Here is a 24,745-nt window from a genome sequence, read left to right on the forward strand (position 1 = left end):
GAAGGAGTTCGGAGTCCTGGATGAGATCGGGGACATGACGAGGAGTCTCGAAATGGTCGAGACGTAAATATCGATATATTGGACGACTATATTCGGACATCGGAAAGGTTCCGAGTGATTCGGGTATTTTTCGGAGTACCGGAGAGTTACGGGAATTCGTATTGGGCCTTAATGGGCCATACGGGAAAGGAGAGAAAGGCCCCAAAGGGTGGCCGCACCCCTCCCCATGGACTAGTCCGAATTGGACTAGGGAGGGGGGGCGCCCCCTTCCTTCCTTCTCCTACTCCAACAAGGAAAGGAGGGAGTAGGACTCCCCCCTTGGCACGCCCTCCTCCTTGGCCGGCCGCCTCCCCCCTTGCTCCTTTATATACGGGGGCAGGGGGCACCCCATAGACACAACAATTGATCTATTGATCTCTTAGCCGTGTGCGGTGCCCCCCTCCACCATATTACACCTCGATAATATCGTAGTGGTGCTTAGGCGAAGCCCTGCGTTGGTAGAACATCATCATCGTCACCACGCCGTCGTGCTGACGAAACTCTCCCTCAACACTCGGCTGGATCGGAGTTCGAGGGACGTCCTCGAGCTGAACGTGTGCTGAACTCGGAGGTGCCGTACGTTCGGTACTTGATCGGTCGGATCGTGAAGACGTACGACTACATCAACCGCGTTGTGTTAACGCTTCCGCTTTCGGTCTACGAGGGTACGTGGACAAAACTCTCCCCTCTCGTTGCTATGCATCACCATGATCTTGCGTGTTCGTAGGAATTTTTTTGAAATTACTACGTTCCCCAACAACATATAATATACCCCTCTTCTTCGGAGTGGGTTTAGGCGGTGGTTCAGGAAGAGTCCAATCATCATAAATTTCTAATATGTTATTCAATAATTCTGCTTGCCCAATAGTTTATTCCCTGAAAACACAACCAACACAACTATCTAGGAAGTCCATAGAAGCATCGGTTAGTCCATTATAGAAGATATCAAGTATTTCATTTTTCTTAAGAGGATGATCAGGCAAAGCATTAAGTAATTGGCAAAGCCTCCCCCAAGCTTGTGGGAGACTCTCTTCTTTAATTTGCTCAAATTTAAACATTTCTTGTAAGACGGCTTGTTTCTTATGAGCAGGGAAATATTTTCAGAGCAATAGTGGGAGACTCTCATGGGGACTACGCACACAACCAGGAGCAATAGTGTTGTACCAAGCTTTAGCATCACCCTTTAATGAGAACGGAAATAATTTGAGAATATAGTAATAGCGAGTTTTCTCGCCATGAGTAAAAAGGGTGGCTATGTCATTCAACTTAGTAAAATGTGCCACAACAGTTTCAGTTTCATAACCATGGAAAGGATCAGATTCAACCAAAGTAATTAACTCTGGGTCGACAGAGAATTCATAATCCTTATCATCAACAAAGATAGGTGAAGTAGCAAACTTAGGATCACATTGCATTCTAGCATTCAAGGATTTTTCTTCATACTTGCATAATAATTTCTCTAGATCATCTCTATCCTTACAAGCAAGAATGTCTCTAGTTGTCTCCTCATCCATAACATAACCTTCCGGTACCTTTGGCAATTCATATCTAGGAAGGCTAGCTCTAGTAGGTGTTTCAAGATTTTCAGTTTCAAGCTCATCATTAGTTTCAACAACATCATGTTGTCTTACTCTAGCAATTTGTTCATCAAGAAAGTCACCTAGTGGCACATCATCATCATCAAGCAAGGTACTAGCATCATCATAAGTATCATTCATAGCAGAAGTAGCATCATCAATAACTTGCGACATATCAGGATTAATAGCATGTGGTGGTGTTGCAAGTTTACTTATAACAGAAGGTGAATCTAAAGCAGAGCTAGATGACAGTTCCTTACCTCCCCTCGTTTTAGAGGGATAAATCTTAGTCTTAGCATCCTCCAGGTTCTTCATAGTGATAAATTGATAATAATCCCAAGTGACTCAACAAATATAGCTATGCTCCCGGCAACGCGCCAGAAAAAGGTCTTGATAACCCACAAGTATAGGGGATCGCAACAATTTTCGAGGATAGAGTATTCAAACCAAATTTATATATTCGACACAAGGGGAGCCAAAGAATATTTGCAGGTATTAGCAGTTGAGTTGTCAACTCAACCACACTTGGAGATTAATTATCTGCAATAACATGATCAATAGCAAAGTAATATGATAGTTTTGATAATAGTAGCAGCAGCAATGGTAACGGCAACAGTGATATCAGTAGTTTTGTAGCAAGTGCAACAGTAACAATAGCAGTGGTAACTTAGCAAGAACAATATAAGATAAATTCGTAGACATTGGATCGGTAATTTGTTGGATGATATTCATCATATGACAGTCATAACCTAGGGCGATACGACACTAGCTCCAGTTCATAAATATAATGTAGGCATGTATTTCGTAAACACGCATACATGCTTATGGAAAGAACTTGCATGACATCTTTTGTCCTACCCTCCCGTGGCAGCGGGGTCCAATTGGAAACTAAGGGATATTAAGACCTTCTTTTAATAGAGAACCGGAACAAAGCATTAACACACGATGAATACACGAACTCCTCAAAATACGGTCATCATCGGGAGTGGTCCCGACTATTGTCACTACGGGGTTGCCGGATCATAACAGGCAGTAGATGATTATAACTTGCAAGATTGGATCTAGAACATGGATATAATGGTGATAACATAAACGGTTCAGATCTGAAATCACGGCACCCAGGCCCAAAGTGACAAGCATTAAGCATGGCAAAGTCATAGCAACATCAATCTCAGAACATAGTGGATACTAGGGATCAAGCCCTAACAAAACTAACTAGATTACATGATGAATCTCATCCAACTCCTCACCGACCAACGAGCCTACGAAGGAGTTACTCACTCCCGGTGGGGAGCATCATGGAATTGGCGACGGAGAAGGGTTGGTGATGACGAAGAACGCAGACCCCCCTCTCCGGAGCCCCAAACGGACTCCAGATCTGGCCTCCCGATGAAGAACAGGAGGTGACGGCGGCTCCGTCTCGCGGATCGTGATAATTCTTTCTCCCTCATTTTTTTCCGGAAATATGTGATTTTATAGCGTCGGTTTCAGGGTCTGCGGGGCCACCAGGTGGGGACAACCCACCTGGGCGTGCCTGGGGGGGACTCTGGTGACAACTGTGCAGACGAGGGCTGATAGAGGAGAGGAAAGGGCTGGACGGGTAAGGAGGGGGTGGTAGACGGATATGGGCGAATTGACACGCGCCCTTACGCTCAGTTTGACATGACGGGTGCGTCCGAGCGTTCTCATATCTGCCGCAGATATGGACCGGTACTGGGAGTGCTGGTCAGTCCGGGCATTTAGACCGAGCATGTGACATCTAGTTGATTATATTTTTGTGTCCGGAAAGTGACCAGATAGTCTCACCGGCGTTTGAGGCGGATATGGAAGCTTTCGCGCAAGCCGCAGTTATGATGGACTGTTACCCAAACGTGATGTGGCGAGCCTCCGCGCGCCAACATGCGTGCGAGCCATCTAGGGCGTGTTTGGTTGCAGTTTGCAACAGTAGTTGCATTGCATGTACATCTCCAGCCAGCCTGGTTGATGAAATGCAGCCTCATATGCAGCAGATGCAACCTGTTTGGTTGCCTTCATCGCATAGAGAGGCACTTACCCCCTGCTGTTTGGTTGCCATTTTTGTGCTTAGGGTGTGAGCAGATGCAAACTTCAGATGTTTGGTTGCAAACAACGTTTGTGTTCTGCTCACCCCATTCAAATGCGGTGGCCTTACCACCACATGATCAGCACAACAGCAACATCACAGCAGTAGGCAACCAAATGAAATCAAACATAACAAGCAAGGAAATGACAGCAAACTACTTAACTACATAGCATAAGTCTAGATTAACAACAGGGGCATCCTCCTTCCTTGCTCCATGCCAGGGTGCTGCTCCTGGCCAAAATATGAACAAGTTCCCAGCACAAGTCTCGCCACACACCATAAAAGTTCTCCACCAACACCTTACTTAACTTAACTACATAGCCTGCTCGATGTTACCAACGCAATTGTGCCTGCTGCAACTAAACCTGCACATGACCGAGGAGTCGTGGTTGTAGATCTGAACCTTCAGTCCGAGTCCTGAGATGCGCACAACGACGAGGTCACCGGGGATGATCCGATGGCGGCGGCAGAAGTAGTTCCAGCCCCGGCCAAGCACCATGTGCCCCTCGAAGTTCTGGACCTGCACCCAGAACACGCACCGCTTGTTCGCCGACAGCCTGACCACGCGCGGGAGTCGCTTGATGACCAGCCAGGTGTTCAGCACCTCCACGAACTTGCGAGGGACGACGAGCATGACGAGGTCCTCGTTGTCCTTGATCTGCTGGTAGAAGCGCATCGGCTCCCTGGCCCCCTCCTCATGGCCCTGCCTCGGAGATCGTCCCCTTGAACGAGGCAGGCTCATGAAGGCGATCCTGCCAGGCAGGTCCACCGTCCTGAGCCACCTGTTCGTGGGGATGAAATCCTCGACGCGCTCAGCTCCGGCCACCACCTGAGCTCCTCCTCCCGCCACATCCCAGTCAGTCTTCAATATCTTGTCAGGTAAGATGACAAGTATTAGTGCACAAACTCTTTGCAAAATGGCACTGATCAGAGACATTTGCCCAAGAGCAAATGGCACTGATCAGTGCACAAACTCTTTGAGCAAATGCCACTTATCAATGGCACTTGATGTTAGGCAAATGACACTGATCAGTGGACTTGCCCAACAGCAAGTGCCATTGATAAGTGGCATTTTGCCCAACAGCAAGTGTCATTGATAAGTGGCATTTGCCCATAGGCACTTGCCTATGGGCAAATGCCACTTATGAATGACACTTGTGTTGTTGGGCAAATGCCACTGATCAGTGGCATTGATCAGTTGACTTGCTGTTGGGCAAGTCCACTGATCAGTGGCATTTGCTTTGCTGCAACTGGCACTCATCATTGCACTATCCAAACCATGGAAACATCTAAAAATAGCAACAACAAGTGCCAATAGCACCCATGTGTAGCCATGCAGATTTGGCACCATCCTAAAATGGTCCTACTACATGCACGTATAACATTCAACACAAACCCTAGCTTGAACATGTATGTTAGCAACATGAAACATGAACATGATCCTAGCTTGAACATGAAATGCCATCAGTCAACATGATTCTAGCATTCATCAGTCAACATGAACATGCCGTCAGTATAACATTCATCAGTCAACATGAACATGATTCTAGCATGCACACAGCTACTAGCATGAACACAGATCATAGGACACACTAGCAGTAGCACAAGAAAATTATCCTACCACACACACTGTACAAAACAAGAACATATCAGTCCGATTGGATTCGATTGGGATCGCATCCAATCGGATCTGCTAGAATCCTATCGAATCCACTAACTACCAGCACATGCCTTAGAAATAAACCCCTAATCTACATCTACGAGCAAGCAGTGAGGGGGTTTGACTTACTGGAGCACACGCAGCCGCGGTGAACCGAGGCCGGGGTGAAAACCCCGACAGGAAGGAGAGAGGTGGCGGAGCAGAGGAGGAACCGGCCCTGGCGACGGCCTGCGGCATCGGTCCCGTGCTCAAAGCCACGCCGGAGGTCGAGGAGGACGGCCCGCCGACAGGAGAAAACCCTTGGACGGGGGTCAAGAAAACCCCCGTGGCCAATGGGGTCCCAAGAAGGGACGGCTCCGTGGACGGCGCCGGCGCCGAGCCCAGGACCACAAAGGTCCGGAATCGGCGGCGGAGCAGGAGCGGCCGACACCGCATTGGCCGGCGCTCGTGGTGGCCGGGCAGCAGATGGGGGATGGCGCTCGCAGCGCCGACGCCAAGTCACAGCCTGAGTTCTGGAGGCCAGCCAGCCAGCGCTCCTGGATGCTAGCGATGCGCTGGTCGACGGGGGTCGGCGCGGCGGTGGGCGAGGCGGAGCCATCGGAAAGGAGAGGGAGCGGCGGTGAGGGAGCGGTGGGAACAATGCGCCTGAGCGGTGACAGGAGAGTGGGGGGCGAGTTATGAGACGTCCCCTCCGTCTCCCGCGCTGCCCGAGACGTGCAACTGCCCCGCACGCGTGGCCGCGCCCAGCCAGACTCGCGAGAAACTGCCGATTCGGCAGTTTCCGCCGGGCCAGGCTGCGGGCTGCTTTAAGGTCCGTGCGGGCCTCAAACCGCATGCAACCCAGGCAACTAAACACGCGCACATCCCACGCGGGCCTGGTTAGGCTGCATGCGGGCAACCAAACACGTCCGTGACGGCGCAGAGCGTGTGGACGCCGATCATAAAACTGACGTTAGCTTTTTTAACATTTGTCATTTTTGGGTAAATAAAAAAACCCAATCCCCGCACACACTTGGGCGCCGTGCCGTGCCGCCGCATGTCGACGCGCGCACGCAACCGAACAACCACATCCGTGCTCCCCGAACCGCTCCAAAAGACCAAAATGCATCGGAGATATCTATGCTTCCGTCTCTCCTCCTCCACTCGATCATCCAACCCCGCTGCAACCTTTTTTTTTTTTTTTTGAGGGGTAACCCCGCTGCAACCTTTGGAGCATCCGCTCGAACAAGGCGCGAGCCGAGTTCCCCACGTCTGCCTCGGTCTGTTCGCTCTCACGTCACGCGATAAGCCCGTGTTTTTCCGTCCCTCGCGTCTGCTCCCCCCACCTTCCCATCATCACGCGGCGCTAACGAGTAGCGACGCGGACAGGGGTTGCGTGACACTACCGGCACTGCAGAAGCACGGGAGCCATGGCGCGGGAGGAGGAAGGACCCGCAATGATGGACGCCGCGGAGCGACGCCTCCGCGTGGTCTCCGCGCACCTCGAGCCGCAGGCCGGCGCCACCGCTGGCCTCGCCTCTAACCCCACCGCCGGCGAGTACGCCCACGGTACGTCTCTCTTCTCTTCCCTCGCCCCTCGACCCTTTGGCGTGCATGTCCTAGTTGGACCGGCCTTCAGCGGGACGCTCTAGGATTTGGATTTCGCGTTCGATTCATTCAACAGCACGCTTTAACGGGGATAGCGACTAACGCTGGCGGCGCGGTGGTGGTCAGAATCCTGTTGAGTGGCTCGCGAATCGGGGCGGGGCACGGCGCATCTGCTCCGTCGCTCGCTTGCTTTTCCCTTGTTAGTTTGTTATTATAAAATGGATTTCACTTTCCTGGAAAAGTAACATAGTACCAGAAGCGAGTGGTTGCTCCCGCACTGGACTGGGCAGGTTGTTTTGCTAACTGTCCATAGCTACCCTTTTTGGTTTGTCGGCACCAGGAAGGTGTGAATGGAACGGAATCCTCTATGCAATCTGAAAAGCTTGAATTGTTTGCTGCAATCTGATCGGGATGCCTCTTCCTGAAAGGCTGAGCGCAAGTCTGTAGCTTAATCCTGTCTAAAGCAAACTCAAAAAGTACCAAATAAATTGGAATATTCCTTGCTACTTTTTGGGCCTGTTCGTGATTATTGGAATAGTTTATAGTATTTTTTATGCATCTACTTAGAACTGTCATACATGTTTTTCCTTGTATGAACAGTGGTGTTATTGGTGTGTTCATTGGGGTTTGCAAGAAGCCCCACTCTGTCAGGGAGAGTAATGCATGTGTTTTTCCTTTGTTTGAGAAATGGCTTATTTTAAAACAATCTATTATTAACGATTCAATGTACCCTAAATTTCACCTAGCATTCACTAGCACCCATTTTTTTTTTTTGTGAATAGCATATTTAGAAGTAACTATAATTGTTAACTCTATGCGCATATCTTCTTCAGTGCAGGGCTACAGCGTTGTTCTTCCTGAAAAGTTGCAAACTGGAAAGTGGAACGTGTACCGGTAGGCTATTTATATGTTATAAGATGCATTTTCATATACTGTTGCTCACAATCACTGTTACAATCCTGCAGATCTGCAGAGTCACCTCTGCGTTTAATTAACAGATTTCCTGCTACTCCAGACATTGGAACACTGCATGATAATTTTGTGTAAGAATACTCCCAATATCTTGAACATCTGAACTTCTGTTTCTTAATATCCATCTAAACTTAATCATATACTTATGTTAGCAAACTCTCATTAATGATTAGTGCTGCAATAGCCTTTCAGATTATGTCCTCCTTATTTACTGAATATATGCTAGAAAGATGGAAATTTCTAGAGAACGTTTGAAAGGCAGAGTTCAGCAAAACGAGTGGATTTTTTTCCTAAGGAAGCTCTCACTAGTTATTGCTACTTACGCTATAGTCTGGCTGATCCTACAGAGTAATATGCAAGGGAACCTGTTTATTTATTGTTTTAGCGAAGCCTTGGGGGCTGCAAAAAATGCATATATGTCAAACATGAGATTAAACTTACCAAAGTGCAAATCCTAACTGAGTGGGAGCTCTTGCAAACCTTTTAAACCTCATTACTGTAATCATCTTTCCTGTACAACTTTATATGGTATCCCAAATTGTGCAGGTATGCAGTCGAGACTTTTACAGATTGTAGGTATCTGGGTACAAGAGTGTGCGCTGATGGAGCAGTCGGAGAGTAAGGATTGAGTAACCGAGTATTCCTTACTTTTTTCATTTTGTAGTCTTTTTCATGATTGCCTTGTTTGACTCTTATAAATGGCATATAACATTGCAGCTACAAATGGATGACGTATGGAGAAGCTAGTACGAGCAGAACTGCAATAGGTTCTGGTCTTATTTATCATGGAATATCTGAAGTGAGTCATCAAGATCTCAACAAGCACTTGCCCTTTTGTTATTGACTAGTAACAAGTAGATACCTTGCCATATATTGCTATCTTGATATAGCACCTCAAGTTTCTCAGATTATTTATTTGTACTTTAATTCTTTTTATCTGAACCAGGGTGCACGCATTGGTCTGTATTTTATAAACAGACCTGAGTGGATCATAATTGATCATGCTTGTGCTGCATATTCATATGTATCTGTACCACTTTATGATACTCTTGGTATGTTCCTATTACCAAATGACCTTTGCTCTATGTCTCAGTCATCCAGTAACATTTTCTATGTAATGTACTTTCTGTAGGTCCAGATGCAGTTCAGTTCATTGTGAACCATGCAACAGTAGAAACTATTTTCTGTGTGCCTCAAACACTAAGCACTGTGAGCTTTAATCCCTCATCGCTACCTTAAATGATGACTGTTTTCTGAACTCCATAAAAGTTGGGCCTCCCCTACAGTTTCCGTTAATAAAATCCATAAAAGTTCTAGTACTCATGCCATTTCTGATACCAATTGTCGAGTCCTAACTAGCAAGGCTGACATGTAGCTAATTATTTCCAGTAATTTACCCATACTTCTAGGTGTTAATCTCATCCTGCTATGGTCTTAATTTATGTTGACTATGACTCCTTATGAGGGCTTCACGATGCCATGTCAAATACTTTATGTTCTGGACTGACTGTATCAAGTATACGAAAGATTAATGCGGTTGGTATCCTGCTATAGATTTTACTTGGACTTCATCCAAATGTTATTATAGTTTGAAACACTACATCAGTTTATAGATACCTCTCAGCATTCAACTATGCATTGCATCAGGTACATTTGGAAAGAAGTATATTTAATTTCGAGCTATAATCTTAACTATATTAATCCCTTGATTGCAGCTGCTAAGCTTCCTAACTCAAATGCCATGTGTCCGCCTTATAGTGGTAAGTGTGGACCATTTTTTTTTTTTGAATTTTGTGGACCATTTACAATACTTTATGCAATGTGGCGGTGATGTTCTTATGAGAACTTCTCTTCTGTATCTGAATCTTCTTTTTTGTATAGGTAGTTGGTGGAGACAATGCAAATACGCCATCTACAACAGCAGCTGCTGGAGTGGAAATCATAACTTACTCCAGGCTACACAGCCAGGTGGGCTTTCTAATTGATCCTTCATTTAAAACAAACAAACAAACATCCTATGTTGTGAATTTTTAATGATACATAAGAGGTGTACCTCTTGACGGCGGGATCCCTCCGGGGTAGGCCCATGATGAGGATACGGCCCAACAGGCCCTCCCTGCCAACTCTTCTTTGAGCGAACCACTCAGCTGGGCCGGCATCATTAAACCCATCTGGCTAAACTGCATCACGACGTTCATCTGACTGAACCAGTCGTAGCGTTACCAATGGTTCCATAAACCTCAGCTACACCACGATATCACCAATGATGCCATCAAGGCCCTGGTAACAGCCAACTTAACTGCGCCGTTATCAGGGCGTGGGCATAATGCCATTATATTCTCTGCTTCATCACCCCTATATAAGGCGTAGTTAGAGTAGAATCTAGACAAGCTCAGTAGAATCACCGAGATCCACAAGATCACTCGGACACTACATTGTAACCGCATTGTTCATACATACAAGAGAGAAACATCCAGCAGGAGTAGGGTTTTACCCCTAGAACAGGGGGGCCGAACCTGGGTAAAACCTCCACTGTGTGAAATCCTGTACCTGGATCTTCCACGTGTGCCTTGCCTCCACAAAAATCCCCAAATCATGCATATTGTCGTAAAATCCGCGCGGCACTTGTGCAACTCACTTCTCATAGGCTGCGTGTAGCATGGTACTCATTCTGTAGCTTCATTGTGCGCCTACTTCTAAGGGTATATAATGCAACATTTGAACCACCATTCAAGAGATATGAACTAGTCAGCTGCACTTCATCATGTCTGCTACATCGTTTAACTAAAAACCCATTTGCAAGACTTGTTTTGTACACAGTACACACTAAGTTGATGTGACAATTAGCTTTTGCTTATGTTAGAACATGCAGCGCTTAGCTTGCTGTGTGAATGGTATATGGTGAAGTTTTTACTTCCTTTTGGGTTGAAAATTGGTTAATGTAGAATGTGAAATTCGATTATCCAGTTGTAACTTGTAAGTAAACTGACTGGGTGATGTGTGTATGTTTATCCTGGTACAACAGTTACTTCTCCCCATGTTGTGCAATACACATACAAGAGTAGACATATAGTTGTTGTGAACCTTGTATGGGACAATTACCGTGCTAAAGATAGCCAGGAGCCCAGGATGCATGGCTGCAAGTGATTAGGTAGACAGGTTGGTATGAGCGCATATTTGGGAGAGTATATATATTTTTCTTGTCTGCATGAAACGTAGATATGTGGCATCGTTATGACACTGTATGGCGGAGACACAGTATACCCCCCCCCCCCCACCCCCCAATTCCCTTGTTTCCTTACTGCTGCAAGTCCCTGCCCAATAGGTGGCCATCTCTTCATCTCCTATTGTAAATATGTTTGGCCTAACTGAGCTGCAGCATTGGTGCAGTGTACTAGCGTGCACAACATGTAGCGACAAATGGTAGAACTACCAGATGGATTAGACACTCTATTGTTGAAGCCACAGTTGTTTTTAGAGTTTTTCTGTTTAATGTTCAGTGCTTCTGGTAGGCTTAGATGCATGCTGGATATATTGCCTTAATTTTAGTGTGTATTTACTCCATGCATGCGGGATTCAATAATGTCCTATGTTGCCTTTAACATTTTATTTTTAATGAGAATAAATACTAGGGCATCTAGTTTCTGCTCATTCCTAAGAAAGTGCCCGTCTCTTTTTTCTGAACTCCTCTTGATCTTTTAACTCAGGGAAAGATGAGTTCTCAAACTTACCGTCCTCCAAAACCTGAAGATGTTGCCACTATCTGCTACACGAGTGGCACTACTGGCACACCAAAGGTAAATCATTCACGGTTCTTATTATTCTTTGCTTCATCACAAAACTTTTCTACTTCTACTTCCAGACATGTGATATTGGATGCCAATCTTTTCCCAGGGAGCTGTTCTTTCTCATGAGAACTTAATCGCGAATGTTGCAGGATCAAGCTTGGGCGTTAAGTTTTACCCCTCCGACGTGTGAGGATTTGATATACCCTTTCTTTTTTACTGTAGCTTATTCAATGTACAAAAACTCATTTTTTTTGTATGATAATAATGTTGACATGTCTCCTCAGGTATATCTCATACCTACCTTTAGCTCACATCTATGAGAGAGCTAACCAAATTGCACTGCTTCACTATGGAGTTGCCATTGGATTTTACCAAGGGGTATGTAGATTTTGAACTATTTAAGATGAGAGCTAGTAGTACTTTGCATTGTTGTATAGAAACTGAACGACATGAAGGACATGTATTGAGAGAAGTAACTGATAATATGTGATCTTGTATAAGTTTTACTCATCTAATGCAATAGTTTGCACTTGAGTTGTTTTTAGTCTGGGTAACTTCTCATAAAAGCTGTGGACCGTTCAGAGACTACTTGAAGGCCATGTGCATCAATATCTTTCATCACAAAGATAGTATTTTAACCATCCAATTATAGTACTTGTCATGAGTATATTACCGCTGTTTCCAGGATAATTTGAAGCTGATGGATGATTTGGCTGCTTTGAGACCAACCGTATTCGCAAGTGTTCCCCGGCTATATAACAGAATTTATTCTGCGTAATACAACTATACCAGTTATTACACATTTTCATGTTCATTGTGCATACGGCTAGGCATACCTTTTCTGAGGTCCATTTGTTCGACTGGGTTTTGTTAACTGGTTTATTGCTTGTTTACTCCATAGAATCACAAATGCTGTGAAGGATTCTGGTGGGCTAAAAGAAAGACTATTCCGTACCGCGTACAATGCCAAGAGGCAAGCTCTTATGAATGGTAAGCACATCATGAAGTTCATTTAAGTTCAGTGTCCCATCCATCCTATTTTTTGTCTAGAAACCATTTAACATAATTAATTATTTCTCACCACTGAAGCATGAAATCAGCACACACAATTCACTTTATGCACCTGTGTCTGTTGACCATAACGCGTTATTCCGTAGATTGATTGATTCTTGTTTGAATTGAAAACTGTAGAAGCGGCCCCAACAGTAGAATTTTATTAGAGACCAAACATATGTAGAAGAGGAGTATGTGCAAGCAAAATTCTTCTATAATTTAATTTTATAGTCCAACATTGCTCCTTGTAAAGAGCGTATACTAAACATGAAGTTTCGTTCCTTCTCCTTCCTGTCCAAATTGGTGCCCAGGTAACATAATTGTGACCAGGGTTCCCTTTTCCTTCAGGGTTAGCTGTAGTCAGATTTGGGCTCGCTTTCTTGTGCTTTTTTTTGCATTCACTTAGTTTAGAAGTTTATTGTGCTTTCTCAAAGTAGTCCTAAATGCCGTAATACTGTCTGTTTTTTTTCTTGTAAATTGAACGCTGGATATGAAGATAAGTGGCTGCTGACATGTTTAACCTAGACACTGAAAATACCAAAGGTGCAACTGAACGACCAAATGGGTTCCAACTTTTTATGTAGGTCACTCTTATAAGATTAAAAGGGTTGATATGTGTGATAATTGGAAATATAAAGCTTATGTAGCATTTTCATGATTTTCTAGTAGATAGCAAGTAATCATAATTTCCAAGTTGGAAACATGGATAGTAATCATCTTGTGTTAGTTATATTTCTGTTGCTTAGCAATGACCGAATGCTGCAAGATGGAAATTTCATTATTCTTGTAAGCACACCGTATTTGTCATTTGATCCATTTTCATTCCCTTGCATATATAATGAAATTTACTTACCACATTGTGTTTTAGGACGAAATCCTTCCCCAATGTGGGATAAGTTGGTATTTAACAAAATAAAAGCTAGGCTTGGTGGACGTGTGAGGCTTATGACTTCAGGCGCTTCTCCATTGTCAGCAGATGTAATGGAATTCCTAAGAATGTAAGCTTATTTCTTGTGTGCTGCCGTGTGTGATAATTGTTGGTAGCTTCATGTTCTTAGAAAGTAAACACTGTTTTTAACTTTTTGTAGATGCTTTGGTGGTGAGGTTCTTGAAGGCTATGGAATGACAGAGACATCTTGTGTCATCACTACAATGGATATTGGTGACAAATTAATTGGTCATGTTGGATCACCAAATCCTTCTTGTGGTAAGTTTTGTGTTTGGTTAACATTTGTGCTCAGGTTGACCATAATATTCTCGTGAAATCATTATTTTATGTTATTAGTGCATAGAGAATCCATCCTAGTAATCTCTACTATTAAAGGGGAGTTGGGGATTGTATGTTCCATACCCAAATCAAATCACATCTTATCAAAACCTTAACTAAATCAAAACTTTTCCTTGCCTTGCCCTTCCCATACTCAAATCAAATCTTACCAAAATCTAGAATATGACGGGTGTAAGATTTATGTCGGACATGATTGGTGTTGAACCACTAAAATATGTATGCCCCCGTTGTAACACACGGACAATTAGCTAGTGATGAGTAAATGTGGGTTTGATTTACTGTTTTTAGAGAATGTAGTAGAGGCTTGCCCATCTTTTCATTAAGCAAGAAGCCAGTCATACAAAATCGCAAGACCAACATGTGGCTAATTTACTACTCCCTCCGTCCCATAATATAAGAACGTTTTTGACACTAGTGTAGTGTTAAAAACGTTCTTATATTTTGGGACAGAGGGAGTAAATGTAAAGGAGACCACTCACACTCTACCAACAAACACACCCTAAAGTGGCACAAGCTCGGCATCTTCCTTGATGCTCCACAAGCGATACTAGGTCGCAATGCTGTCCCGGAACACACTGTTGCTCCACAAGCGATACTAGGTCGCAATGCTGTCCCGGAACACACTGTTGCTGTTCTGTTTGTGCCACGAAGTCAGCATGTCAGTGTCAGCATTCATGTCGGATGGAATTCATTCTTTTCTTGAGCACATATCAAAATGCGTGCTGTTTTGTATTAGAAGGGGCACAATGAGAAGGCAGAAAAGTAACCAACAAGTCAAACGAAAACTACAAAGTCTAGCAAACCAAGTAAAAATGAAACTAGCAAAAACAAGAAGCCAAGAAACAAAAAAGGTGAGGAACTAGTAGGTCAGCACAAGCAGAACTGAAGAAATTTTATTTGAGGTTCATTTAGCAAGGTCCATTGACCCATGTTGATTGAATTTCTTCATCCAGAGATGAATTATGTTGTGTCTTGAGAAATCTTTCAGTATCTTTCCATGTTGACAGAAATTAAGGTCTCATTTCTAATAATTACATGGAGTTTTGTATTTTCTTATTCTCTCTTTCGTAATGCAAATATTGTTTTCATTTTCAGAGGTTAAACTTGTGGATGTCCCAGAAATGAATTACACTTGTGAGGATCAACCATATCCTCGTGGAGAAATATGTGTTAGAGGACCTACAATATTCCGCGGTTACTATAAAGACGAAGTCCAAACGTAATTTGCTATCCTTCAACTCCTATTTGAACTTTTGAATTTATTAAGTGAGTTAAAATAAATGCATTTGGAAATGTGCAGAAGGGATGTCATTGACAATGATCGCTGGTTGCACACTGGAGACATAGGTTTGTGGCTGCCTGGAGGGCGTCTAAAAATTATAGATAGGTAAAATCGGAAAGCTGGATGGCAATTATGCGCATTTTGCTTTCATTTAGATTGCTTAATCTAGTGTAGTTTATCTGTTTGGTGCTTTTATACTGTCCATGCGCGAGCTATTAGAACTATCACTAAACAATTCAATAGCTGTAGAGTATAGTTGATCTATTATCTAACGAATTTCCAAGTGAAAGTGATTCTTCAGAAAAAGAAAAAATGTATGCTACAGGTTCCTGTGAATAGCAGCAACGGAATTATTATTTACTGAAAATTATTCTTTTGCTTTCATATTCTTACGACTGATCTTTTGCTTTATCGTTATTAGGACTTGAACTTCTGTAGCATGCTGGAGCGCTTCTAAGCTAGTTGGATTTTTGTTATGATTTTGTTAGTTGTTTAGGGTGCACAAAGTAGATAAGGCGCACATGATGCTATCAAAATTATCAATCCATGTCCTTAAGTTTCCATCTGCTTCCATTTCTATTTAGGGGAAGTTATATCTTATGTATCAGTGCTTTTAACTTCTGTACAGGTTTCTAATGTTACTCAGAAGTTGCCAGTAAACTCTTAATGCTCACTTGAAAGTAGAATGTATTATGTGAGGTTGGCATGGTAGATGATAAAACTCTTATACAGTATGTTATTAGGACTTACTAGTAGAATATCTGCCACTCAGTTAAATCAGTATAATTTCAAGTATGTTGAGGACCATCTAAAGACAAGTTTGTGACCCTAAAATTAGAGCGTTGCGGAGTGAAAGCAGCATATCAACCTTCTCAAGTACTGATCAAGATCTGATCACGCATAAATATTATTACAATTTTGCTCACTGTTATTGAACCGTTGAACTTGGCAGGCCTTTGTCCTGTTAGGTAGTGTAATGTTTGGAGAATTTTGAGGAATCACCTAAGCTCACAGTATATCCTTTTATTTGGATTAGAGACTCTTTGGGTTATCACCCAATCTCTTTCTGCAGATTTCCCTAGGTTAATTCATTTAGTATGTTCGACTACACTTAGTTTGGTACTAGTTTTCTTCCATTTCTTACTGTTCTGTATTTTTCTGAGCTCCAGGAAAAAGAACATTTTCAAGTTGGCTCAAGGAGAATACATAGCTCCAGAGAAGATTGAGAATGTGTACGCTAAGTGCAAGTTCATTGCTCAATGCTTTATATATGGTAATGTTCATGATTTTATATTAGTTGTACCTATCAATTGTGGTGACGTGTTTTCTGAGTTTGTTGATTTGGATGCAGGTGATAGTTTCAACTCTTTTCTAGTTGCCATTGTAGCAGTTGAACCAGATGTTTTGAAGGCTTGGGCCGCATCTCAAGGAATACAAGTAAGTACTTTAACCTTTCATTTCCCGCTACCTTATAAAACCAAACATTGAGATGAACTCATTGTTTCTACTCAAATTAGACTTAGGGCCTCTTTGGATTGTATAATTTCATAGGAATTTTTGTGGGACTCTAATCCTCAATAATTTGTTTCCTATAAGGACCCTATTCATCAGAGGGATGGGGTTGTCATATTCCTGTCTCTAATTGAACCAACATAAGCTCAAACCTTATTTTTCCTTCTAGAATTCCAATGGACCCTCTCTTTATTTCTCTCGACTTTTGGTCTTCATTCCTCCCAACATTTCTATGTTCATTTATGTGAACCATCCAAAGGCATTACTTCAATTATTCCTGTTTTGAGATTGTACAGAAGCCCAAAATATGTGGCATCTCATCCATGTTTCTTTTCCTATTCCTGTGTTTTCTATTTCTTGTGATTCAAAGAGCATGGCTTGTTCCTCATATTATGTTTGGTCATTCATGGAATTAGGCAAGTCCTTTTCATTTAGTGATTTAGTGTTAGTATTGAACACTTGAACTCAAAATGTTGGGGATGCAACCAGGACCTTCGCCTTGTGGTAGGAGCCTGCAACTAGAGTGTTGCTTTTAGCTATATACAAGCTTATATTCTTGCTACTATCCCGTCACCATGCATTAAAAAAAAGGGCAGCCCGGTGCATGTAGCTCCCGCTTGCGCAGGGTCCGGGGAAGGGTCCGACCACTTTGGGTCTATTGTACGCAGCCTTTCCCTACATTTCTGTAAGAGGCTGTTTCCAGGACTTAAACCCGCGACCTCATGGTCACAAGGCAGCAGCTTTTACCACTGCGCCAAGGCTCCCCTTCACCATGCATTATTCTCCAAGAAGGATTTTAAGAGTTCGTTTACAGTACTTTTTGGCTGTGTCCTGGAATTTTGAAATGCTAGTAACATGGCAGCATGATATTAGCTGGAAACCGACACTAAACAAATGGCTTAAACTGGTTCCGTTGATGATGTTAGTACAGCGCATTAAAGCAGCACTAGTCCCATTACGGATGGCTGGATGGCAAGTAGACCAGGAAACCAGGATCATTGTATTGTAGCAGGAGATGGTCACGTGTTGGGCAAAGATTTGCAGCAGCAAGTAAAAGAGGAATAGGATTAGGAAAAAGTCCTGTTGTATACGGAAAGGTCTATTAAGTCCAATCGTATTAGGAGTGATCAAGGGTCTAAGCCTCCACCATATATGGATCCCATCTATCTATGTTTCAGGGAAGCAAGAAATAATCAGTCTAATCTCTCTCCCCATCCTCTCTTTCTGAACGTATGTCCACCCAATCTCTCGCAGCCATAGAGTTTGGCTATCTTCAGCATGGTAGTTATCGCGTCATGAAACAAATTCACAACAGGTCGAATACTTCATTTGCCACCAATAGCTAGTCACTATCTTGGTTTTCTGGACGAGTTGCCTTACAGCGAGATGCCCTTCTCCTATCTTGGGATCCCGCTTACGTTGCAACGCCCTACTGCCGCGCAACTCCAGCCCTTAGTGGATCGCACCGCCGGCTGCCTCCCATTCTGGAAAGCCCACCTGATGAATTGCGCCGGCCGTCTCGCCCTTGTCAAATCCGTCCTGGGCATGATTCCGATACACCAGCTCCTCGTGTTCGCCCCGCCACAGAAGATTCTCAGGCAGTTCAAAAAGATACATCGCGATTTTCTCTGGGCCGGACGCGCCGCCGCCAACGGCGGCCACTGCCACGTTAATTGGCGCCGCGTATGTTGCCCCCTACCCCTTGGCGGCCTGGGGGTCCAGGACCTGCAGCGCACTGGACTCGCCCTTAGGCTGCGTTGGCTTTGGTTCTCTCGCACTGATGACACCCACGCCTGGTCCGGTCTTGACCTGCAGTTCTCCATGGAGGAACGGGCCATATTTTTTGCGTCGACCTACATGATGATTGGTGATGGGCTCACTGCCAAATTCCGGGAAGACCGCTGGATTGATGGCCGTTCGATCAGCGAAATTGCACCACTCCTGTACGCGTGCATTCCCAAGAGGCGCAGAAAGCACATGACCGTGGCTGAGGGCCTCCAGGACCAGGGCTGGGCCCGTGACATTCAGCGTATCCTCGGCGTGCACGAGATCGGGCAGTACCTCATGCTTTGGCACCTCATGCTTTGGCAAAAGCTCGAGGGCCTCACGCTCACTGAGGAACCCGATCGCCTAATCTGGAAGTGGACCTCGAGCGGCGTCTACACTGCGCAATCCTGCTACCGCCTCCTTCTCTGGCTCCGTGTGCTGTGATGCATGGAAGCTGATCTGGAAATCTTGGGCACCCCCCAAAGTGAAGTTCTTCCTCTGGTTGGCGAACCAGGATCGCTGCTGGATGGCCGACCGCCTCGTGCGGCGTGGCCTACAGCATCCTCCCCGGTGCCCCCTCTGCGATCAAGCTCCGGAGACCATCCGTCACCTACTGCTTGAATGCCCCTTCTCTCGACAGGCCTGGCATGAGATATTGGCTTGGTTACGATTGACCACCAGCGCGCCAACGAATGAAGCCTCGCTGAAGGATTGGTGGCAGCAAGCAAGGCAAGACACCCCCAAGTCCCTTCGCAAAGGTTTGGCCTCCATCGCGCTCCTCATGCCATGGATGATCTGGAAGCACAGGAACGAGTGCGTTTTCGACGACAATCTGCCGTCTATTCACTCCCTCATTAACAAGGTCAAGGAGGAAGCTGCCCTTTGGGCTAGAGCGGGAGCGGCTGGCCTGCGTGCCATTCTGCCCAGGACCTGGGATGTGCATTAGTTACTTCTGTGTACTCCGTAACCTACCTCCTAGGAGGACTGTAAACACAAACTCTCTCTTTTCAATGCAATGAAACACAAGTCTTATGTGTTTTCTCGAGAAAAAAAAACCCTTGGGGCTGGAGACAAAGTAGCGAAAAGGATGGATCGTGGCTGCATTCATATCAATCAGCCAGAGGTCTAGGTGTCCTCAGTTTTTTTCTGCACTATCTTTGTCATAGTGTTTTTTTCTTCTTCTGGAAACTGCACAAAATCAGATAGTTTTTTGTGGACGGTTTGACGCAAGCAGTGGGAGTGATTTTAGTGTGGCTGCGCTTCATGAGGCCAATCACTAAACTGGAAGCAGTGATTGATTTGAAGGTCTATGGAATTGTATAAAACAAATGAACATTAACAAGATAACTTTTCTTGGGATGTAGTTTTTGTGTTTCTGGGAGTTCTTTTATTGTATGTCCAAAAGCACTAAAGCAGCATTGTAACTATCCTTTTTTCTTCTGGAGAAGTATCTAGATGTACATGGAGGAACACTCCACAGTTTCTTACTTCTTATGTTATGCACAAAAAGTGGCTATGCAGGCCTAAATATAGAAACTGTATGTGTGCGCCATTTTTAATGTTTTTTTTTCTGTATCGACTTCTAATGGATTTTTTTTCACGAAAACTGCAAGTACATCCGAGATCCCCCCCCCCCCCCCCCCCCCCCAAAATGTACACAAGCTTCTCTTTTGTTGGCTGGTGCCAGTGTGCAAGTGATCCCTGGCTCAGTTAGCATATTTCTACTTTTGTCGACCTTAATGGTGTAGAAAACTGGGATCTATAATTAGAATAGTCACATTCTGTTTCATAGTGTTTCCTTTAGATATGTTACTTGTCATTTGGCTTTTCTTTTGATCAACTTTGCACTTCCTCAAGACATTATCTTCGTTCATGGTTTCATCCTTAAAGTGGCGCTGAGAAATAACACACTTGGGTCATACTTTCTTGTGTTATTGTTATTTCATATATCCTCCAATGGTTCTCGCATACAATCCAATCTTGTCATGTTATTTTCTAATATACATCCTGTCTAATCTCTAGAGTGAGGATTTAAGACAGCTTTGTGCTGACCCGAGAGCAAAAGCTGCTGTCTTGGCTGACATGGATTCTATTGGAAAGGAAGCACAGGTTTCTCTCTGCACTCCCGACTGTACATACATTCTCTATAAGTAATCTAGGAGTATTATGTATATCATCCCTTGATAAATATTTGTATTATCATCTTCCAGCTAAGAGGTTTTGAATTTGCCAAAGCTGTTACTCTTGTTGCTGAACCTTTCACAGTAGAAAATGGTCTCCTCACCCCAACGTTCAAGGTAAGCACGTTCATTCTGTTACAGTAGTAGGTTTAAATACGGGGAAGCTAACCTCAGTACGAACTCTGAATCTTTTACAGGTCAAAAGACCGCAAGCTAAGGCCTACTTCGTGAAAGAACTCGCAGATATGTATGCACAACTGCGTGACGCCGAATCAGCTAGGCAGAAGTTGTAATTATTCGAGAAATGTTCAGGAGTAAGGTTCAAACCAATACAGGACAGGTTCACACAATGGAGTAAGGATTTCTCATTTGCTCTATGAGCAGGAATACCTTTCACCCGCCAACAGCAAGGAGTGGTGTTGGGTGTGGTTATATTTATAAAGGAATAAACCGAAGGCCCCATTGTAGAATTTCGTTCGTTATTTTGGTAAAAGGTATACAATTTATAGGAAAACATTCTTGATATACCTATACCCATCAACAGTTCATGCCTTCTTGCTACTGCAGAAGTTATACAAAAGACTGAAGATATACCTATACATGTAAGTTATAGGAAAACATTCTGTAACCATGATCATGTTCAAATATGTATGTTACACTAAGGCAAAAATTGAGAAGAAAATCGCTGGTGAGGTTTCAGCACTACTCTCAATCACACGAGCGAATTCAGGGAAGAACTAGGGGAATTCGGATTAGGGTTTGTGCCGCCAAGGTGGGCGAAACAAAGCCAGCTGGAACACGGCGGCCTAGGGTTTAGCCCTATTACAAGTCTGCCTTCTCTTGCCTGATCCCAGGCTTATAAATCATTACAACTTACTGGAGGTAAAAACAGAAAGAAGAAAAGGTTGGTGCTTTTTCGGGAAAGCAAACAACAAGATGAAGGCTACTAGCCGTCCAATCTGAGATCAACGTCGAGCGCGAGCTCCTTGCATGAAGCGATAAGCGAGTGTCCTTCGTTAGATGGAGATCTTGCGGCTTAATTTGAAATCCCTTGAACTGCTTGAGGGCCTAAGTATTTAATTGACTGGCATGAAAAGTACTCCCTCCGTAAACTAATATAAAAGCGTTTAGAATACTAAAGTAGTGATCTAAACGCTCTTATATTAGTTTATAGAGGAAGTATCATATAACTTGTAGTTCTCGGGTAATAGGAGTTTGTAAGAGGCATGACCCACTTTTTGCAGAATTCTGAAAGGGCCATAGTACTTGGAGTGGAGCTTCAAATGTTTGTGAATGCTTAGGGAAGTGTGCATGTAGAGTTGGATCTTCAAGTAAACCATATCCCTAGGTTGAAATGATCTATCAGACATGTTGTCCACAAAGACAAAGAATTTCATTCTCTCCTTTGCTTTGAGTAGGTTCTCCTTGATGATTGTTGCAATATCTTCAAGACTGAAAAATGATTCAGGGGAGCAATCTTCAGGATAAAGAGCAGCCTTAGCAACCAAAGTAGGTTCTCTTCCATAAAATGCTTGGAAAGAAATCATATTGAGAGCAATGGAAGCAGGTGTTGTACCACCATTCTGCTAGAGATAGCCAATGTCACCATTAGGCTAGTTGAATGCCATACATCTGAGGTACTCCCTCCGTCCGGAAATACTTGTCATCGAATGGATAAAAAGGGGTGTATCTAGAACTAAAATACATCTAGATACATCCCATTTTATTCATATTGATGACAAGTATTTCTGGACGGAGGGAGTAGTTTTCAAGACATTGGTTCACTCTCTCTGTCTGACCATCAGTTTGTGGGTGGTATTTTTTTTGAAATGGAGGCAAAAGCTTTGCCTCATCCATTAAATAAGGAAGAATAGAGTTTGTTACAAGTAACCCTGAATACACGACATGAGATTACTCTCGCAAAATAATGGACCCTAATTTCTTTGCACCGGCGATGACCCAAAGGTTGGCCTCGGTCTCGGTGGAGGCAAGCAATATTGTCGGCGGTGCGCTCTTGTGCTTGAAGACTCTTGCGTTTCGCTCGTTCCAGATAGTCCATGAAACAAGCATGGTTAGGGATGCCTTAGCTTGGCGGTTTGGCATGTCGTTGTCGCAGGTACTTGCCCACCAAGCCTCAACCGAGTCGAACAAGGGCCAACCGGAGGCGTCAAGTCCGAAAATGTGGTATTTGTCAATGATCAAAGACCAAAGCCTTCGAGTGTAGCGGCATTTAAAGAAGAGATGAGACCCACATTCTTGCACTCTCTTGCAGAGAGGGCAAAGACCACAGTTGGTCCACCCACGCTTCGCCAATCTATCGGCGGTCCAAACTCTATCTTGTAGGGCCAACCAAGCAAATAACCTGACCTTTGGAGGAGCCCAAGCCTTCCATATCATTTTATCCATGGGTGAGAGAACCATCCCTAAAAATTGCGCCTTGTATGCGGATGCCGCCGAGTAGAGCCCACTAGCCGTATGCTTCCATAAGATGTCGTCCTCGGTGAGATCATCGAGTTGGACCTCATGCAGAAGTTCCCAAAGTGTGAAGAATTGTGTGATGTGCTCCGCGGAGACGTTGGCGGGAGGTTTGATCTTGAGAATCCACGCGTGATGTGCTCCGCGGAGACGTTGGCGGGAGGTTTGATCTTGTGGGTGGTATGAAGTGCTCAATGGAGTTTAATTCCCAATCTCTTGAATAAATCTTGCCAGGTTGGTAAAAATATGTCCCTATCAGTGACAATCACACAAGGCAGCCCATGTAGTTTGAAAATATTGCCAAAGAAAGCATTAGCCACTGATCTGATTGAAATGGGGTGATTCATGGGAATAGAACGGTTGTATGTAGTGAATCTGTCTACAACTGCTAGTATGATATAAGTCCATGGAGATGTGAGTCGATGCAAACAAGGGAGTGGGCAGATGTTGCAGCAGACCAGGGTACTTACAATGCTCTGGCTTGTTAATTTGGCACACATGGCACTGTCGAATAAACTGTTGCACATGCAGCTTATTCCAGGTCGGTAAAATAAGAGCTTGTGTCATGTGGGGCCAGACTTATAGGCGCAAGGGCCCTGCACCGCCCTAGTTCTGTCCCAGTTTAATTATAGAGTCCTATATTTAGGTTAAAGTGTCTGGGTCTTAGTTGGAAAGGTTTAGTCCCGAAGAAGGTTACCCTGCCAACACCCAATTAGAGTTGGAGTCTGTCACGTCATTGTAATAGGCTACTTACAGCCAAGAGTCTGTCACGTCATTGTAATAGGCTACTTATAGCCACCCCTATGGGATCAATGAGGACAACCAGAAAATAATCTATCTTCTCACCTTGTGCACCTGTGCCTCGGCGCCCCTCCTCACCTCTTTCTCCAACCATAGGCCGACGAGAGTTCCGCCCTCGTCCTCCGACCTCCCACGACTACAACCTCCGTTCCAATCCAACCCCAGCCCGTGACAACTTGGTATCAGATTCACCTTCCATCCCGGCGGCTGCCATGGCCCCTCCGCCGCGCCTTCCGCAAACCCTAGAAGAACTCGCCGCCAAACAACACGTGGACCATGAAGCTGTGGTCGCGACTCTCACCAGCCTCTCCGATGAAAATCACACCGCGCGGGCTGATCGCGCCGAGGACCACGCCACCCTCAAGTCCATCACCGAGATGCTCCAAAAGCTCCAGGGCCAGCTCGCCGATACGACACAACAACAACGCGCACAGAATCTGGCCCTCCTCCGGTTTGAAGGGAAGGGCACACCTCAACTTGGTGGCCTCGGGCTCATGCAGCCACCTGCGGCTACATCCAACGCCGGGGACAGGGCCGCCCTGTCGGATCCATCCGATCGCGCTCCGCGACTCTACAAAATCAACTTCCCCCTCTTTGACGGGGCGAGCGACCCACGGCCGTGGTTGATATGCTGCTACCTGTTCTTCCTCGGCCAGCGGACGT

The 24,745-nt window shown here is 44.6% G+C and overlaps 1 protein-coding gene across 1 annotated transcript; it reads left to right on the forward strand.

The window, feature by feature from the left end:
• The first annotated feature begins 6,597 nt into the window (after nt 1-6,597).
• On the forward strand, nt 6,598-21,508 carry LOC123120317 (long chain acyl-CoA synthetase 6, peroxisomal). The gene is made up of 23 exons (XM_044540291.1): nt 6,598-6,925; nt 7,798-7,858; nt 7,930-8,007; nt 8,483-8,554; nt 8,654-8,735; nt 8,883-8,988; nt 9,069-9,145; nt 9,652-9,696; nt 9,818-9,904; nt 11,644-11,733; nt 11,831-11,910; nt 12,009-12,102; nt 12,410-12,498; nt 12,626-12,714; nt 13,646-13,775; nt 13,866-13,984; nt 15,161-15,284; nt 15,366-15,452; nt 16,517-16,620; nt 16,699-16,784; nt 20,649-20,735; nt 20,837-20,923; nt 21,004-21,508. Exons 1-23 carry the CDS (start codon nt 6,787-6,789, stop codon nt 21,097-21,099), a joined length of 2,109 nt encoding a protein of 702 aa, XP_044396226.1. The 5' UTR covers nt 6,598-6,786; the 3' UTR covers nt 21,100-21,508.
• The last annotated feature ends 3,237 nt before the right edge of the window (nt 21,509-24,745 follow it).

The sequence above is a fragment of the Triticum aestivum genome, chromosome 5D (genome assembly GCF_018294505.1).
Source record: "Triticum aestivum cultivar Chinese Spring chromosome 5D, IWGSC CS RefSeq v2.1, whole genome shotgun sequence".
Lineage (NCBI taxonomy): Eukaryota > Viridiplantae > Streptophyta > Magnoliopsida > Poales > Poaceae > Triticum > Triticum aestivum.